Source organism: Opisthorchis viverrini (genome assembly GCF_000715545.1).
Source record: "Opisthorchis viverrini unplaced genomic scaffold opera_v5_396, whole genome shotgun sequence".
NCBI lineage: Eukaryota > Metazoa > Platyhelminthes > Trematoda > Opisthorchiida > Opisthorchiidae > Opisthorchis > Opisthorchis viverrini.
Window position 1 is genome coordinate 364,796 of NW_008752055.1, and position 19,826 is coordinate 384,621.

The 19,826-nt window shown below is 44.7% G+C and overlaps 1 protein-coding gene across 1 annotated transcript in view; it reads right to left on the reverse strand.

The window, feature by feature from the left end:
• T265_10711 (hypothetical protein) overlaps positions 1–19,826 on the reverse strand; it is a gene marked incomplete at both ends in the record, with an annotated part of 54,951 nt that overhangs the window by 3,887 nt on the left and 31,238 nt on the right. Inside the window, 5 exons of the mRNA XM_009177166.1 lie at positions 684–1,129; positions 3,254–3,408; positions 4,336–4,568; positions 10,026–10,201; positions 13,020–13,085. Coding sequence (XP_009175430.1) covers positions 684–1,129; positions 3,254–3,408; positions 4,336–4,568; positions 10,026–10,201; positions 13,020–13,085 — 1,076 coding nt within the window. The remainder of the gene's footprint in view (positions 1–683; positions 1,130–3,253; positions 3,409–4,335; positions 4,569–10,025; positions 10,202–13,019; positions 13,086–19,826) is intronic.

The following is a 19,826-nucleotide window of genomic DNA, read 5'->3' on the forward strand; positions in this document are numbered from 1 at the left end:
TTGGCAAAAGCTGTCCTGGTCTTTCCGATTCGAGAAATAATATCATCTCCACCTAGTCCGCCGGGGCTTATACAGCTTACTGAACTAATATTAAATGTTTTTTGTGTGTATGTGTCAGGTGATTATGGAAACGACAGACTTTACTAACGCCCAAAGTGGAGAAACATTAGGCAAAGCAGCTTTACTTCTAAAAATCCCGGTGATTTGAGCGCGGACTGATGCCGCTGAACAAAAACTCAACCGCAGCTTCAAGAGGAGATGCAAAAAATTCACAAGACAAGCCTGGAAAACACATTTCGCATAGTACTTCTACGTGAAAAGTGCAGAATGTCTGAAAAGTACTGTTTTGTCCGAACTGCCCATGTTCTTGTAAGTGGGTCAAAAAAATAAACAGAAGTAGAACCATATTAAGTGCACGTTCGGCACCCAACATTCTTAGCACACTATCCTGAATTAGAGTACTACTTCATCGAGACAACAAGACATGACAGGTAAGGTTTCACCGGGATAGGTTAATGACGACAAGCCTGCCTACCTGGTTCACGAGAATAGGGATTCTGAAAAATGTAAAGGCGTCTATTCATAAAAACTGAGATGTCACCCGGCCAGGTCATCCTAGAATAAGCATAGCTACGTTACATGTGCGTCCATGTGGACAGGTTTAATGAGAATCGAAAACTCACGCGCACGACAGGGTCAGTCGGGCTTTCACTTAGTCCGGGTAGGTTACTGGGTGTGACAGAGCCGTCCACAACTGAAGTGACTGTCGGAGATTCGTGAAGCCGGTTTAATTTTAGTCTACTTCTCCAAGGTTTCACGATGGGTGATACAGGTAGAGGATCTCGTGTGACATCCAACGGAGCAGGGGATACGATGGAGTTCGAATGTGTCACACTTCGGATCGCCGGACAGTCAAAGTACAGGCGACTTCGGTATTCATTAATTTTCGCCAGGGTGATTTCATCCACACCGTTTCCACGACTTCTCTCTCCTGTGAGTTTCTGTAAAATCGGTATCGATGTGGCTTGTTCCTCTGGATGTTCCACGATGGTCGTTATCATGTCTTTATTTTCCGAGTAACCTTTTTCAGAACATACGCTGTTGTAGGCTTTATTTATTGAGTTTGTGCCTGAAATGCAATCATTGAGCAATGAGGAGACGCAAAAATAAACGGTACATGGGTTTCTCTAGAAAATGGCTCCTACGCAGGACACGATTCACCAGAGAAGTCTGCGCTTACAAAAGCCTGTTACACTGCTCAGGTGTTTCATTCGGAAAACTAAATACGTCTATGTGCTTCATGATTCTGCTGGTGAAAACGGGAAACTACTACCAATGTGTGCGCCCCGAAGTGTTAATGAACTAATGAGAGAAGACACTAAAAAAGGATTACGATTCTCGAAACAGCCCAACTGTCTCTTCGAACTGACACAATGACAGGTAACCAGAATGCAGGTACTAACAGACAGTTGTTTAGGAAGGTGTTGGCCCAACTGAAAGCAACTATTCACTGTGAAGGACTAACGTGAAAAGGAGGTTATAGATGGTGTGGAGCTAAAAAAAACTGGTCAGGTAGCACCTATCTATCTGATCGATCCAACTAAGTTGTGCCGATTGTGTTCATAGCTTTGGGGGCATGAAGGTGTCATCGACAACCTGACTGTGATCGATTCAGTCGTGATAACCAGTAGCTCCGAAAAAGTATGTTAGTCAAATTTGATCCTAACGGGAGAATCACCTGAAACCCAGCTGAGTGTCTCGTTTAGGATTTTCGTGCGATTTGGGTTCAAGCAGAATGTAAGGTTGACGGAAACTCGGAGACCGCGCCTACTTGATGAGCAGCAAGAAGAGCGAAGCCAGTCGTGCGTTGTCGAAGAGCTCTCAGCAACCTTATGAGTAGCGTATTACGCCTAGGTTAGCCAAATTAGTGATTTGGTTCTATCAAATGGTGTAGGATTGTACTGTTTCCTGTCTATAGATTTTTGGATTGATGTTAACTGATAGCAACTGGTGGACGGCTGATCGGAGGCGAATGTGGTCTGCAGATCCAACACAAATCAAGAAACAAATAACTACTGAGTCGTTGGCCGACGAATTGTTTCTTAACTAGCACATAACGCGTCAGTAGTACTGAAAGTTCCATGTGTCGGTCCGCCAACTGTAATAATCTGCCGAACTCCGCTCCCCTATTATCTGGAACCTTACGCATTACAGAACAGCCGATTGGCTTTCAAACGAACAAATGAGTTTGCCAAACCCAAGAAATTTACCTCGCAGGTCCAACTGATTGACAGATTCCACTGGCAGCACACTCAATTGGTAGGTTATCATCATAGAAACCCTGATACAACTATGTTTTCCGACAACCAAGCCTTTAACAAGGTGATGCTCTGTAGTAACCGCATCGAAGAAGCTCTTGTTCAGCCACAAAAAGGTAGAGACCAAATACCATGTCATGAGCCCAAAGTTTATGTATAGTTCCGTTACACGAGGAGTAAGAAATGAGAATGGTTGCCCTTCACCCTAGGTGCCTGAGAAGAGGAAAGGCTGAAGTTGGCTCTTCAAAGAGATGTGGATGGAGTAGGAGATGGAGTGGAGATGGAATGGAGTGGGTGCCTTGTGGACGCGTCACCTTGCACACTAAATGAGGTCAACCTCTTAAACAGCTAAGATTAGGAATCCAAGCGAGGAAAACCGATGCATGAAGGTGTGTGTCGGTAGGTTCACACATGCGCCGAACCTGGGTACGAGCGACGAGCCTGGGTATCAAAAGATTCAATTCAACCGGAGGCATTGTACGGAGGCCAGCTGTCCCTATTAACCGAACACCTCATCAGTTGGACGGATGTGTCACGTGCAGGACACGGGCCAAACGAAGGCATGCCCTGATTGGTTAGAATGCCAGCTAATCCAAGTCAAGCACCTTTGACTCGACGCTTCTCACCCCCTCACGGAGATTCTGGCACGATCTTGTGGAACACTCTGTGACTACCCTATATATACAGTTGTACTGATTTTCCTTTGTCTCCATAAAGGGCTGTGTAGAGCTACCGTGCCTTTTGATATATCATAGTGGGCGATGCAGGAAGCCAAGGGATCGATAAAGAGTTGCACTACTGTACAGCAAGTTACAACAGGCATTCACGATAAAGTAAGCAACATGGGACGATTTTAGGGTCATCGGTCATTTTGCCACAACACGGCATTCAGCATGAAGGCGCTATATTTGTGTGGTTGAACCAGTATAACTAACCTGTACCTGTTTCTCCCAGGTTCTGAGAATTACTCCAGGGCAATGACACTGTGGTGGACAGGCCCAGATCAGTCATATCGTCCGTTGGGCGTTTCATTACGTTCGATTCGAGCCGGTCACCTCCGGGGAATGCCTTCTGCAAATCTGCAACTATACTGAAAAGGTTCATGGTGGAATATGATGTCCTCACAAAGACGCCGAAAACAAGCAGTAGTCAAGCTAGTGCAAAACACATTAGTTTTAAGTAATGAGTGCGGAGACCTGTAAAACAAAGAGATCAGTGACACGAAATGTGTGAGCCTGGATTTTCGTCAGAGATCAGACCAAAGCGGGTAAGGAGAACCAAGTAAACTTTAAAAATCGATGAAAAAGCAATCCATCGATAAATAGACAGCAAAGCTTTTTCCATGAGCATTCTCAACTTAACTAGCATGACGCTCGAGAACTCAGTGCAAGTAACGATTGGGAAAAAACGACCTGCTCATGAAGCAACACCTCAAAGCGTCGCACGGCTATGCAGTTTTAGTACGGGATATTCTCGGAAGATTCGTCAACCGGTAACACCCCTGGCTCCTCGAGTCCTGGATAACCAGGCAGGAATCTAAGCCTCTTACTTTCTGCGGCAGGTTCATCTTGATTTCTTTTCCTTAGAAGCCACAAGCAGCGCACGTATCTCGAACCCCAAACGACGCAGGAATCCGAAACTTTCTGGATAGAAGCTGAGTACTAACATCCAGGCAAGGGCGAATAGTCAGTAATTCGACTGCCTTGAACTTAGATGGGACAGGCAACAGATTCATCACACAAAACATCCATTTGACTGGCTTCTTGAGTGAAGACTTCTCAGAGGAAGGCCCATCTGAGATGCTTGCCGGTAATGTATCGACTAACACAAAAATTTATGCACGAATTCAGTACTTGCGCTGGACTGAGCTGAGCCTGTTTATGAAAGGTGATTTGTCCTTTTAACTCTATCGTAGAAGACCTCAAGGTTCTAACTGAGTAGAAAACGATCAACTAATTGAATCAAAGGAATTCTAGGCTATACGCGAACATAAAGACCAAGTCAGTTTGAAACGTACTCATCTCTTCTATCCTCAGTTCCATTGCTTAACAACGGGTTTGATCGAACTGCGCTTGATTTTGAACTTTCTTCAACCTGCGAATTATTTGAGTTGTAGTGGTGTGATAATCTGGTCTGTTGTGTCGAATCCTGCTCCGAAGATGGAACAAGTGGGACTGAACTCAGTGTTTGAGGATCATCCTTAGACGTGGTCATGTTCATGGTGTGGGAAGTAGTCTGGTCTTCCAATTCCTGTGGGAGAAGACGCATGTCGTCAAACAACTGTATGCAAACCGATCGATAATTAAGTTATTCAGAGGAGTACCGAACCCTCGTTGATTTCGGGCTGCTAATTTGTCGAACAATGGACACACTAATGGAGCCAAGGGTTCGGCATATCAAGCAGTAAAAATAATGAACAAACACGATCACCTGATCGAGCGATTACGTTATGCGTTAGGAGTGGTCTGCAGAAGCCAAATGAAAAACAGAATGCCAATCGATCACGTGTTTAATGCCCACCGTATTTTAGCATTAGAAATTAATCATCTGGCTGCTCAATGGGGAGTGATACGTTTGGAAGTTCAACAACGAAACCGGACGAGTCCACTTTATTCGTCTTTTGGCTTGCCAAATACCCGAGGCACCTCACGGATGTCACTGCCACTTTCAAATATCTTCATCAACGTACTTTGTTGACAGTTTTTGCATTTGGCTGTTACCCAGGCACCATGAAAATCCAATTAAACCAAGAGTGAACAAATCTAAAACGATAGTCACAGCTTTATGCGAAGGAAAACAGGTGATAATGCCCCTTAATAATTACATATAGCTTACAAGCTGGCCATCCGAAAGCATTCCATTACCATGCTCCCAACAAGATGTGACGCGGATGCACAGTTCTCCCCGCCTGAAGGGATAAATGCAATCTCCTGTTGACAGTTGAACTTGGTTGACTTCATACGGAGAAAACCATGCTCCGCAGCATTCATAAAAGAACTAAGACGACAAGGTCTTCCAAACTAAGTCTAGCAGCATGAAGCATCTTCACACTGTGGGTTTCGTTGTATTCCAGGGAACAGCTGGATCTCTAGAGGGGGGAAGGCCATGACCCCTCACCATCGAAGACCCCAGGACTTCAAATAAATAACAGGAAATGCAGATCCATTCGTCCTAATTTCAAATACTTTCAAAAAATATCCAATCGAACTGTTGTCTCCTTGTCACCTGACGGGTATGCTATAGTGTATACGGTGACTTCGAAGAGTCATCGAATTGGCCCATACTGATGTGATTTGGCAAGTTAGCCATAGCGCAGAAAACGAAATTTCGGTTCTCCACAAAACCAAAAAAGCGCAAGAGGACAAATGCGTAAGAAGTCAGTCATCTCACAAATTTTTTCTACCGAGTAGTGGAAGTGCGCTGTATTCGACCGATCAAGCGAAGAATCATTATCATCGACAACCGCAAAAACCGCATACTTGTCTCACAGTGGTTCTAGCTGATGCAGTTTCGTTCACCAATGATTTGGGAGGTGGGGTAGATTGCTGCGTAATGGGGGCGGTGGCCTATACAGTTGACTTTTTACTGGATGGATTGGGAAAGGAGCTATACATCGGAGCCAACAGCTTGGATGCACAAGTGCTACTGAGGGCACGACTTAGCCATGTCTAACAATGTCTCTAACCCTTGATGTGTCCCATCTCGGGGTCCCTATGCAGGCAACCAAATTTCGCTGGCAATCGCTTTCATACTTCAAGTCATCTTCTGACCTCCCCCGGTTCGTTTCCACCCTTCATCTGATTGTGAGTAATAGGACTGCTAGAGAGACAAGGCCGTTGCGTGTAGGTATTCAGCCAACCTTCGTGTTCTCTCACTCTACGGCCTCCAAGTCATGTGAAGAGATTAGACGGAAAGATTTTCACCCTACGGACCGACAGTTAGGAAGCACTCAAGGACGCCGATGGTTGTTCAGGCAAGAAAAACACTTGGACTACGGAGCAGTAGATAGGCGAGTGTCTGGACAAATCAGGAACTGATTTTACAAAGAATCAGATCTGTGGCAAGTATGTTTGAAACCGTACAGAACTCAAGTGGAAGTAGGGCGAGTTTAGCTGGGGTTTCCAGAAAGTATTCAGAACTTTCCAACAGAGATTCAAGAACTCGGATGTGAAGCGCCCATGGGGAATTTCAGTGAAATTTATCAACCGTTTAAACGCATTCATCTTGTTGGCCTGAAATATTTCTTGATTTATCCAACTTACACCTTGGATGGAACGAGTTCTTAATTTGAGGAGAATCAGATGCCTTCGTACTTTGGCTATTCTCGCCACCCAAATAGGAGCAGTCGTGTGCTCAGAAAATAAGGGTATAGTTTCACGAAGATTTAACATCAACTATCACGGGAGCCTCAGCTGCCTGTACCCTAATCAGCTGTGACTGGACACGTGATTTGAATACTCAACCGATGGAGTCACGTGTCCTATCGAGTGAGAGCCAGCCACCAGAGCGAGTTGCAGGTGGCCTGGATGCAATGCAAAGGTAAATCAATAAACCGATTTGGGATATCTCTGGAGTTTTTTGGTGGGAACATAATCCAATGAGAAAGTGAACACAGTTCGGCTGCTGAACTTAGCCTGGAGAAATCCAACCGGAATAATGTGTAACAGGGTAAAATTATTCTCGCGGTACGGCTCCATGAACAAACTTTACGGAAAGTTTGACATTTTCTATTGTTCACAGCTTTTATTGTCACCATGTAAAGAAATTAAGGAAGTGGATAAAACGACCAAATACTAATTGTAACAGAAAATCCAAATTCGTCACAGGATGACATATGGTAGCTTAACAGGAATGCGCCCACTACAACCACGCCGTCACCCGAACCTATTTTATCACGTCACCTGGCGTCCAGACATTTGTGATAAAAGTACCAAGCTCAACGGACAACCAGTATATCGTACATTCAGAGTGCAATAACGTGTTAAGTGACAAATGGTCCCACAATTTCCCCCCTCCCCAATAAGAACCTTCCCTGATCCTTATAAATTCACGATGGGATTGATCAAAAAATAAAAAAAATCTTTCGGCTGTAGCCTCTTTTCGATGTCTAACTGCCATGTCACCAAATGGAAGCACGAGAGCTGAGATACTATCAGCTTATCCAAGCCTAGACCGGTGAAGTCGAGAGGCAGAGGCCGGATTCGAACCAAGGACATTTCGATCAGTAAATTTGCGCTCTAACCACGGAGTCCACAAAAGGAGCTGGTGAACCTTGATAGTTCTGGCCCAAATACTCCCTCAGAAAGGTCACCACGAAACACAAACACTATTCGGCGCGACAACTTATTTATATTTAGCTATCGATAGCCACGATTTTACGTTGTACAGGTTATCTCCGGTGCACATTTCCAGTACTACCTAATAAGCTGGATAACTAAACTTTCTGTAAAAAGGTGTGATCCCAAAAGTTGTGCACGATAAGGTAACTCACGAGGTGCATCATGGGGATAAGCTCACTGGTGATTGATCCGGCTATTCTGGTCAACACTACCAGTGCTCCAACTACTTTCAGTTCAGCCATTTGATGGGAACTTATTTCCATAGCTGGTAATCAGATGATGATGATGATGATGATGATGACGATGATGATGATGATGATGATGACGACGATAAGGATAAGGATACCATGTTCCCATACTTCATTTTGAAAAGAAGTACTCGGTTGGATCGAAAAAACGTGGAGCAACCCTCCTGAAAGTTAAACTTTGGTCGAAAATGACTACTTTACAATTGCCGTATCGTGAAAATATCGTCGGAGATGTTGTGTATCTCGGGCACACTTGACTCGCACTAGCAAACAACTTCATGGTGCCATGAAATTCAATCCTGCTATAATTTTCTCATTTATTGTTATTCTCATCAGTGTCAGTGCTCCGCATTTGGTAGGTTCACTCCTTCATTACAAATTGGTTATTTTCATAAATCAGACGTGTAAAAGTATCAAGATACTGAAAATTCAGGTTGCTTAATCTAGTTTTGAACACTAACTACGCCGATAATTAGAATGCTGGGAACAGCTTAGGCACTGAGGTCCCTACTTGCATACGATGTTTATCGTCAGTTGCGTGCGGATTATACTTCAGATGAAATAGAAGAAGCATGAAATATACAGAGAAAACAGATATCTCCATAAAAAATGAGTAAGTGTCATGAGGTCCATCATGTTTTTCAAAAAAAGTTCAGTATCATTGACCCCTTTCTCTAGGAAGGGAGGATTTTCACCAAGTCCCGTGTGTGCTCCTCATCAGAGGAGCCACCGTACCATTGGGAAGAATGTATTTTCAGCCAAGATGTAAAGGCGGATCATCAGTTTGAAATACAGAAAATTTTATTCTGAAAAAAAAACGAAGCCTCGTGGTGCTCGACGATGTAGCAACTAGTCAAGTGGAATCAGGCAAGCAAAAGACCCATGTTTGTCAATCTGAACGGTACTAAAATGTGTCTACCACGTGTCAGGAGCTCGCCTTAGTGAAGGCAACGGATTATCTGAGTTGTATTCACTACCATTGACAGCTTAATGGTGGACTCCTTAGCGTAAAACACTGCTGAAGCAGACCATGGTTGGCTCTGGATCAGGACGACGCGGCCGGTATTGGGTCGGTTCTTCCAGGTAACGACCCGCCCTGTAACGACTCATTCTCTTGTACGACCGTGTGGCTGTGCTCGGCACTCGAGACTGGTCTTTACCTTGCTCACTGAGTTCTGCATCTCAATTCCAAACGTTTCACCACCAACCCAGGTCCCATCTTCTGTGCCTAGCTGGACCTCTGACTATCCACCCCTTAATGACGCGCTGGTCACGAGGACCCCCCACTGTTGGGGACCTGAAGAGATTAGGTGATATTGAATAGTTATTTTGTCATGGCTGTGGAGCCAAGACTACTTGTGGGCCACCCGAAGCACTAATATTCTCATCCAAAGTACTCACAAGTGCCACCCCACAGTAAGACTAACATGGAGCAATTCGCTTGTTCTTTTTTCAAGGCAAAGGAGTGATTCGAATGCAGTCAGTCTGAGAAATAATTCTGTGTTTCCACAATGAATCTACCGAAACTGACTCTTTTTTGCGGCTACTGCGACCGAAACGGAAAAGTCATAGGAAACCCCGGGACAATTCTAAAGTGAAGTTGTGGGTAAATATAAAGTATATCTTCACAAAGAAAACTACTCACAAGGTTGCCGAAAACTCTTCGACAGACCACGACCGGTTTCGCCCTTCTTGGGTTCACGTAGAACATAAAGTTGACGGAAACTCGGGAACTGGGATTACCTGATGAGCCTCAAGAAGGATGAAACCGGCCACAGACTGTTGAAGAGTTTTCAGCAACCTTGTGAGTAGTTTCCTTTATGAAAATATACTGCGACATCTCGAATATCGTGCCAACTGAAACATGAAGCGGCCTGTACGCAGCACATTCGGTTGTAGAAAATTATAAACAAGAAATTTGGTTGGGTCTCTCGTTAAAACCAAAATGATTTGCAAATAAGTGTATTTCTCGATAATAAAGTATATCTGTTTCAAGCAGAATGAAGAATAGTGGGCCTGAAACCTAAGAATTCACAGTTCTTTTGGGACACCCGAATACGTCTGTAATAATTTTCTGTAGCTTCAACAGTTCTAGTCTTACCAAAGGGCGCCGCACTAACCTTGATCAGCATACGATTCCGTTTGGTCATTCGCGAAAGCACGTTTGACATGTTTTGTTGACCCACGCTTTCATTCGCGGCACCAAAGCTTTGAACGTCTACTGCATTCAGACGAGCCTGTGATTGTGTCCGAGATGGTGAGACACCGGTGTTTTGTCCAAAAAGTCCCGCCGTTTCTGGAAAACGAGCGTACATGTTAAAGAGGTCTATTGCACAGTGCTTATATTGAAGCGGAGTTTCAGTTCTGCACTGCGGTACCCGAAAAATGTGTCGAGTAACTCCGAGTACTAGCACACAAGTAGCCTTTTGGCGAGCACAGCCAACTTCATCATTATCAACATTTTATGGGACGAACTGGACAGAAAAGGGCATCTTGAAGGCCACCGACAAAAGCTGACCGAGCTGTTTACACTGAAGCGCAGAGGGCTTCACTCACCCAGAACTGGATTCATGGCTTCTCTAATATCATACAAAACTTTCGGCCAACACATGTTTCGCCAACCTCCTGGTGTACAACAGTCTAAATCGGGCCGCAGGCCTGCAGTGCTCAATGACAGCACAAGTGTCGTGCCAGATACCACGACCAAGGTCAAAGACCGATGACATCTGTGCCGATGACATTTCAGACCAAAAGTATCATCTGGATGTCAAAAGTGGCCCTGATCTTTGAGAGATGGAGCTAAACCGAAGCTCCAGGTGGATTATGCTTCACGGTCTCCATTGACGCTCGTTTAATGTACTGGAAGGAATTTTGCTACAAAGCCGATATGGAGAACCCATGAGTGATGAGGACTGTACAGGGAACCAAATCTCAAGTTTCGAATCAGATCCCCAAAAAGGAGCTCAAATGAGTAGTGTGTCCGAAGGTCTGAACTGCCGCCAATGAGATGGTTTGTGGTCAGAACCATTGGCCTTTGGTAATCTAAAAAAATCTCTACCTGGCACGGAAAGATACATTAAGAATCTACTGAGGATTTAATTGTACTTGAGGTGACATCTTGAATTCCCTCTAAACCGCGCTTCACAATAGTTCGGAAAGCATTGAAAAAGACGAGATCCACTCGGCTCACGTAAGGTGGAAACTCAGGTACCATCTTTACACCAAACAAAGTAAAATAACCTCAGAGAGATAAAACCAAAGCGATGGAAGATTTATTTACCTGTTTTGGGTGCAGGTTTACTCTTATAAACGTGTACGATCGTGCTGGAACACACACGTGAAACATACATTGCATGAAGAAAACGACGCTCTTCACCATCACACACACAGTTTCGTCCAAGTTATGTGGNACCAACCCCATCTAATCTTTTCGAGAGTTCGAGCATGGAGGAGATGTGGGGGGGATCGAGCGCCGTACGTTGTGGGTTCGCAGTGACACTGTGAACCGAAACAATCTCAAGCTGTGAGTTTAAGCCTCACTTTTCCAGAGGAGGTTGTCCCCTTGTATCAAATCACGTATCCTAACCACAACGAAAGGTGATTGACTCAAAGCAACGTCTTGGTTGCTACATAAGTTGAATGACATCTAATCCCATTCCTTGTGTGTTTTAGGTGTTTTTACCTCTCTTTCTGAATAAAGTCTACCAGAATCCTCACAACCCTAGAAATTTTCTGATCAAAGCTGACTTGCTCGCCTAAAATGTACACGAACGAGTAACGGAGATCTATGACAATTTGCATGACTACCTTACAAACTATCCTTAAAAAAATAGCCGGTTCTCCAGGAAAAGGAAAAATCCAGGTTCAGTGTTCGATTGTTCGTTGCACCCTGTCCAAAAACAGTACCCTATGCAGACTACGAGTGTAGATTCGAAGATCACTGAAAGGAATCACCGATAGCGTCACGGCCATCATTCTGTGAGACAGTGGTACATGAACACTTCAACCAAGCGTAGCATGATGAATAAAGGTAAAGTGATGTAGGCCACGAGGAAATTTCACTCGGTGTTGCGCAATCCAATCACCGATAACGGCCATCATTCTGTGAGACAGTGGTACATGAACACTTCAACCAAGCGTAGCATGATGAATAAAGGTAAAGTGATGTAGGCCACGAGGAAATTTCACTCGGTGTTGCGCAATCCAATGTACGGTAAAGTTCAACATTGTTTTTGCTGGTGAGGATATCCTTTTAGCATTCGAGAAATGTGGACTTTCTTGTAATCCAATCAGAGGGTGTCTCCTCGCGAGTTGTCGACCAAAAAGAACCGTACAGTGTGACTTTGCACTGGTGCGATGCGTTTAAATCGGCAGGTTTCTACAGCAGCTGAATATCCGTGATTTAAGCATATAGATTTAGTGTGTTGAACCTGTGGTCAAACAACCAATAAAATCATCCGACTTTACGACCAATCGTGATCGAAGGTCATCCTCAACTAGTATCACCTATATAAACACGCAACCATTCAAAGCACAATCACTGATCCATCCCTCTACTCCACTCCACCCCCTAACAACGCAGTGATGATGTTACATCGATTGATCTGCAATCGAATTGCCCAGTTCAGCAATCAAACCAATGGCTATCAAACATCCGTTTCACCTAAATGCTGGGGAACTAGAGGTCTTTCAGCTAGCTTAAATTCCATAGAACTGACTAGATACGAATCAGAGACAGTGATGATCATTGGGAACTCGGCTATCGTATGTTCCCTAATCCCATCACTCAGCTGTATCACATTCAATCTGTGGATCCCTCCGTAATTTCGCGTGCATCTAAAACTAAACCATCGGTCAAGCCAAACCAAGTCATTTCAAAACAAGTAGTTAAGTTGTCTCAACAATTTTCTCACTGATAGATGTGCTTCATCGAGGGTGCAGCTGGCTTGAGTGTGAGTGAGTGAGAGAGAAAGTACGCAGAGACGAAATGATGTACTGTAGTAATTACTGGTTTTTGAACTGGTTTCTCCCAATAGCGGAAGCCACCGGGGACGTTCGTTTCTGAGAAATCAGAGTTCGCTTCACGTTCCTAAAAAAAGGAAAGTCAAACTCACGCGACTCTCTATCAGTCGACAAGTTCGGGATAGAATTCCCCGCCTTGGTCAAATCACGCTGAGCAACTAAGAACAGAGAAAAAGTGGATATGGGATACTCGATTAGTAGTGATCGAATTCTTGGTCATCAAAACAAACTAACTGTTTGAAAGGGAGAGAACAAAACTACCTTCCAAATAATGGCATGCGGTCCGTAGTCCTGAAGAATAAGTAATCTTATCACACATTTTGCACCCAATGAACAAGGTAAGAAAAAAATGAGCAGATGAAAAGGCATGCATGGGAGCTTGACAGGGCATTGTTATGAGCCGGGGAAGACAACCAAGAACAACGAAAATCCAGAGTTAGGTTAATGTCGGTTAGGATGCATGGCAACCTTTAGGATGTCAGCAAAGCCAGGCTCACTTTATTGTCTGGATGTGTCGCCTCTGGGGAAAGAGAATTGAGTCAAATTGACAAATCATGATTGCTCCGAACATGGAACGAATTCGACTACTAGCCGAAGGGGGATAGGTGTGTATTCGAGTCTAACATGACTGAATAGCTTGTTTCAGGTAGATCCGTAACTCAAGAGCTGTCTAATGACCAGATAACGGCAGTATTCAATCACGTTGGGTGCTTGATGTCTTCGAGGAATACGTCCGATAGTGAGGTAGGGAAATGAAACCGCGGTGGTACTATAGAATCCAACAGCCTATCCTCGTGAACATCTGAACTGATGAGTCGCAAAAGCTTTGGTTGACTTTAACCAGTAGGTGCCCCTTCAGCCTGTCTAGATTCCAACAGTAAACAAAAACTGTGAGCCTCTGATATTCACTGGAGAGAGGTGGTAAGCAAACCCGGAAAGACAATTCCTTCAAAAAAAACATGCAATGTTGCAATCGGAATTCACTCGCTACGCTTTCTGACACACATGTATTGCACAACAAACCTCGTGAATTCCGAAACCCTTCTCATACCCGAATACAAGAAATGACATTTCAGTGAGTTTCAGCTTCCATCATCCTGTAGAAACCCGGAAAGCAATTCCTTCAAAAAAACATGCAATGTTGCAATCGGAATTCACTCGCTACGCTTTCTGACACACATGTATTGCACAACAAACCTCGTGAATTCCGAAACCCTTCTCATACCCGAATACAAGAAATGACATTTCAGTGAGTTTCAGCTTCCATCATCCTGTAGAAGGCGTAGAGAAGGTCGTCACGTGACTGTGATAAAATCCTGCCAGTTACGGGTTGAATACAGCATGAGAAGAGACAAACTCTAGCCTAATCAAAACATTAGTGATCGTCCGAACAAGTTACCCATCATTATACAAACAACATTGAATCAGGAGCACAGAGAGGGGGTGACTACAACTCAGTTCATCTTTCATAACCTAACCACAGAAGTGTTCATTTCCACTCACGCTCGTTTTAATAGCACCGCTAAGTCCATCCAGTCGCGCGTTTAAATCTTTGACAATATTTGAGCTCTTGGACCATTGTAACAAGGCACATAGGGTGTTGTAAAACTTTATTCAAGATTAGGACTGATACACTCTGTTGGGGTGTAAGCAGATACAGTGAACCGACAGTGAGTACAGGCACAGTTATCGCATACTCTCACAGACGTTATCGAACGAACCGCAATGGGGCGACTAGCAATGGACAACCACCCAAGCAGAGACTTGGCGGTCAAAACAGCACCAATCATAGAAAAAACAGCCAGAGGAGCGCAACCGAAAGCGAGTGAGGATCCCGGTTAGTCCGAGCCTAACGAGGGAGGAACCACACTGGAGTTTTGCTCCTACTGAAGAGTATCGAAAGCGCTTACGTTTGGACGTCAACGTAGTTGAACATCGGATGACGACGGGGGGCGTTCACCACCAACACATACTGGATGTAGCTGCACGACCAAGCATGAGCAGGAGAACACGTCTGTAAGTTGAGCAGTGCGAGGATTCACTTGCGTTCAACATGCACCAGTGGGATGGTAATAACACGTTAGTAAGTGGTCACAGCTACATGCACGACAGCTCTAAATCACCAACATCTGCTTCCTCAAGTCAAATGCTGTGTGATCTCATAGAACTGGCCAGCCTTAGATAAGTCCCACAGAAATTTCAATGGTATTCAGCACCCGTTCTAAGTAAGATATGTTATACTGAAGACTCAAGGCTTCCCGTTCTTTGTGGGCTGCCTGGAACTCACTGCCTGATAAGAAATGTCCGAGGCAAAATCCTTCAGTGGATCCATACCATCCAGGGTATGTACTTTAAACAAAGTAAGCTGGTGCAGGTTCAACTTTTGTGCTACCTACAACTTGTGTTAAAGCTGATTATGACAGAGCCGACGATGTCCTGAGTAACTCGTAACAGGTGACCTAAGTACAAAATATGTGGCCCAGTCGGTTACTGCAGTAAAGCAGAGGGCGTCTTTAGGCGGCAGTGTTTGGACCCAACCGTCAGTCAGTTATCGCTTGTGTCCAGAGCGCCTCGATTCATCCCATTGGCAGATACACCTGTAAAGTCATGTGCATGACACAGAAGTGATTTGTCAGCCAAAAAACCCTTATCCTATACATTCTCAAATGAAGTACAAACTCCGCTTTCCTAGTAAATCAGTTATGTACTTACAAGGATGCAAGCGTTAGAGTAGACAAACTGCGCGAATAAACTAAATAGGTGACTTACAAACCGTCACCTGTTAAAAAGTCGAACTTCCAGCTTCCAAACTAAAAATCTGTCTGGAGTTCAATCAAAAGCTTATCTGATAAGTCAGGGACCACCAGACTGCCGCATCTCTAGGTATACCTTAGTCGTTGGTTGATGGCAGTTGATCTGTTCGCCAAGCCGGGGAAGTGAAGCACCAAGAAGCCAGTGAGTTAGCACGAAATATGCATCTTTGTTTTGGAATTTTCGCAGCCTCACACTACCGTTTCTAGTCTTTGTTTGTTCCTATTTCCCCCTTCTGCTCACTCGATAAATACGAACATCTACCGAACGGTTGATTCTGTATTCACTGTCTGTCTTATCTCTGACCATATTGTGAGCAGCTTCGATAGAGCTGACCATAGGCGTTACAGCAAGAATAGCATCCGGGAAGTTTCGGATTGCTCTTAGGAAAAACGGGGCCCAGCATCAAGGCATTGCCACTACTGTGAGGTGTCTACACTTTCAAACACTCAGTTGTACGATCCGGATACAAGATGACAGCATGACAGTCGTTGCCATCGGTTGGTGACCACTTCTCGTAACGCCAATAGCTAAAGGCCAGGATCGTTATTCATAACCCGACCTAGAGGGTGAACATTGCTGAATAAAGGCTGAACTGACCGTTGTATGAATCCAATTGCGACCTAACTATGACTGTAACAAGACGGACACAGGATCTACTAATGAGGAACGCCAGTAGAAAGTGATAACTTCTTGTAGACTATAACTGGAATGAAGACGAAGAGGTACAGTGCTCAGTAGGAGAGACATCATGTGTTTTATTCTATTCGGGAGCAAAAACCCAGCACAGAGAACAGAACGGACGGATGTCGCAATTCATTTCAGGTGTACTAGGTAGTATCTGATTTGATACACCTCATTACCTCATATGGCTATTGATTGATTGCACGCAACCTCCGTGCATCAGAGCACACGTTTGCACACATGATCATCGAGGGCATGTGATAGTGAGGTTAAACTTATCAAAATTAAAACGGTCCACACTGCTTGAAGCAGGTCTGCTGATCACTGTATTCACTGCTACTCAGTTCTTTGAAGCAAGTGATTTTCCATCACAAACCAGTTTTCCGGCAACTACAAGCACGATACTCTTGGTTGTGCATGATACAAGGGTGTATATGGCAGGAGGAGCGCAATTAGCATGTCGTTATCTCTACCGAATGCGTAGAACTGGAAAAAACAGTTAGCAGCCTGAGTAGAGTTGATTGTTTAAAGTGTAACTGTGAGAAAGAACAATGAAGACAGCGGTAGCCTCAGGCCGGTTTCTTCTCGAAGATGTCGGCAATCAGTCACTCAGTTTTTTTTCAGGTAAAACCTCTGCACCGAAGTGTAGTGACGTCAGCTACAAGAGTTTCTTTTACCGTGAAGAGGAGAAGGAGAGCAACGCGTTGAACGCAACGGCATATTTGTGTGCTGACGATAAATGAAATCGTGTGTCCTCTATGAGAGGGAGCGGGAAGTTTGATGCAAGGCTGCCAGTGACTGAGCTACAAACCCATCAGAATCACTGTACATTGGTTTGTCTTGTCCCGTGTAGCGACCCAGTCACCCACATACTTGACTGTTCAACTCACAGTCGCTCACTGGATCGCGAGGCTTGTCTTTTTTCTCATGCGCACAAACACGTCGCATTAAGCTGACTCATCGGACATCGATTGTCTGCACCGCCTAGTCAGCGTAACAACCACTCATGTGCCGACGCGCCCACGCATACGCACTGGGACCTACATAAAGGGAAACCGAAACCAGTCAACACAGACTCGCGCGCACGCAGGGAGCAAGGGGTCAGCCCAAGCACTCCAAGTCCACGGACAATCATGGAACACGTGTAGTAGCCAAACTGCGGAGAAAACACGTTACCGCCGTCCGGACTTTCACCAAGGGACTCCCACATCCGATAAGTTCCCTTTTTTGACTTGCTCCCATTTCACATTGTATTTATTTTTATACGCACCCTACACTGTCCACCATACTAAAAATTTCTGTTAGTGCACATATACCTTCTGATTTGTATTATGGCTACCACCATCTGTGAACTAATACCCGCAGCCCACATCCGAGGCGATGGCAGTTACTAACACGGCTGAGTTGACTGGTAAGGGCTTTCACGCTTCGTTGTCATGTCATGTTGGATTGCGTCTCCATCCGATGGGAGGCTCGGCAAACAGGGCTCTGTGAGGCAAGCGGTCCTCACGCATTCGAAGTATACGGTCCAGTCAACATAACCTGTGAAGGTGAGCAGTTGATCATTCGAGGGAGAATGAAATCTCTAAAAATCACCCGGTGTTCCTCAGCACACTTGATATGACTTCACCACCAGAATGGCACAGTGTTGCAGAAATGTTCCACCACAGTCTTGGATCGGGCGGAAATGTGAATTCTGTTTGCGTAAAAGCTAACCGAGAAGGCACCGCAGGAGTCAGATTTAGCGAGGCCTAATACCAAACAGATATATCTCATTCGCCATCTTTGATAGCAATGGAGCCAAACCACCAATGCCATCCGAGATACCAAAAATCTTATCGCAGACTGACTAACGAAGACAAACTTCGATCTACAGAACAACTGAACCACCTGCCTCCCTCTAATTCGATCGGGCTTTCTTGGGGATGCGGAAACGGAGAGTGGCATGAACCTCATCCTAGCCCCATGTGTCACCGGATGCAGGTTAAAACTGAGTGTACGCGAATACCGGGCTTCTGTTGCTTCCACACTACTATTGTAACGGTGATACTACTGAGGCATGCGAGTAGTATGTGTTGTTCGTGGAATTTCGCTTTGCGTCTCTTGAAAAGGAGAGATCTGTTGCTGAATTTGTGGAGCCGCTTTGTCAGATTTGCTTGGATTTGAGCGATGAATGATTGGAGTAAATGAATATCCAGGACACTTCAAGAAGATGCGTTCAGGAGAAGATCGATGTCCAGTTTTTGTAAATAAGATGCAAAGGAGAGTTTTGCTTCCCTGTCCAAAAGTCTGTAACCGGTCAGTTGGCACCTTCTAATAACTCCGCAGCGAATGCCTTATTCCTTTCACTAGCGCCACGGTGGTAGGTGAAATGCTGATCCGCGAGCGGCAGGCGGGACTAGGACTGGACTATATGTTCACACACAGTAGGTCCAAACAACCCACAATCATCGGGTCCCTTGACTTCAAGCGTAGGTTTGATTCCATCGACTGGCCTGTCCTTCAGAATGCACTTGAAGAGGGTATGCCTCAGAATTTCATGAGCTTAAGACCGTCCCGAAATTCACATTTCTCTGGGCGTGCGAAATTGTAACGAAATCTATCTAGAAAACCTCTCTGGAGAATTTGGTGTCTCTTCATTTCTGTTCAGTTTTGTCACGGATGGAGTACTACGGCCAACACAGTAAGATCCGCAAATTTTCCGTGTTCATGCTGTACCTCTTGACAACCGCAGTACAGACTTTGCCACCCTAATCTTCAGAAGCGAAAATAGGCATAATCTGTATCGTATAGTCCAACAAACACCGTACGCACTTTTGACACGCGCATTGTGCCTCAACGTGCAAAGTCACGCTTTTGAATGTGCTCTCCAAATGCATTGCTTGAACTTATCCTCGGAATTCGGAAAGACCTAGTGGAGGTTTTGGGAGCTCTTACATACTATTTGAGTAGTTGATCTACTTCGTATGGAAGAAGCCGAAAAAAATATGAATGGCCTCAACAAAAGTAGTGGGTGCGTAGTTGCCTAACAACTTTTCTAGTCCTTGAAAGCATACAGTAACAGGTCAACAATACGATAATCGTACCGACTCATCGTCTACCTAGATCAGTGATGTTCTCCATATCTTCCCCGGAGAAGAAAATATGTTCTTCAGAAGGACACAAAGAAGATTATGGAAGGTTTATGGACCGCTGATCTGGTCCGTCTTCCAGCCATGTTTTTGTTTGGAAACTGCAAAACATGGGGGCCAACTGATGTCGGCATTTTCGTTTCTGCCCACATAAGCCGAGTGTTCGGTCAGGGGTGAAGGCACCTCATAATGATTGTGGTGGACTGGTACTTTGGTATACACNGCGTATGAGAAAAAAGACAAGCCTCGCGATCCAGTGAACGGCTGAGTTGA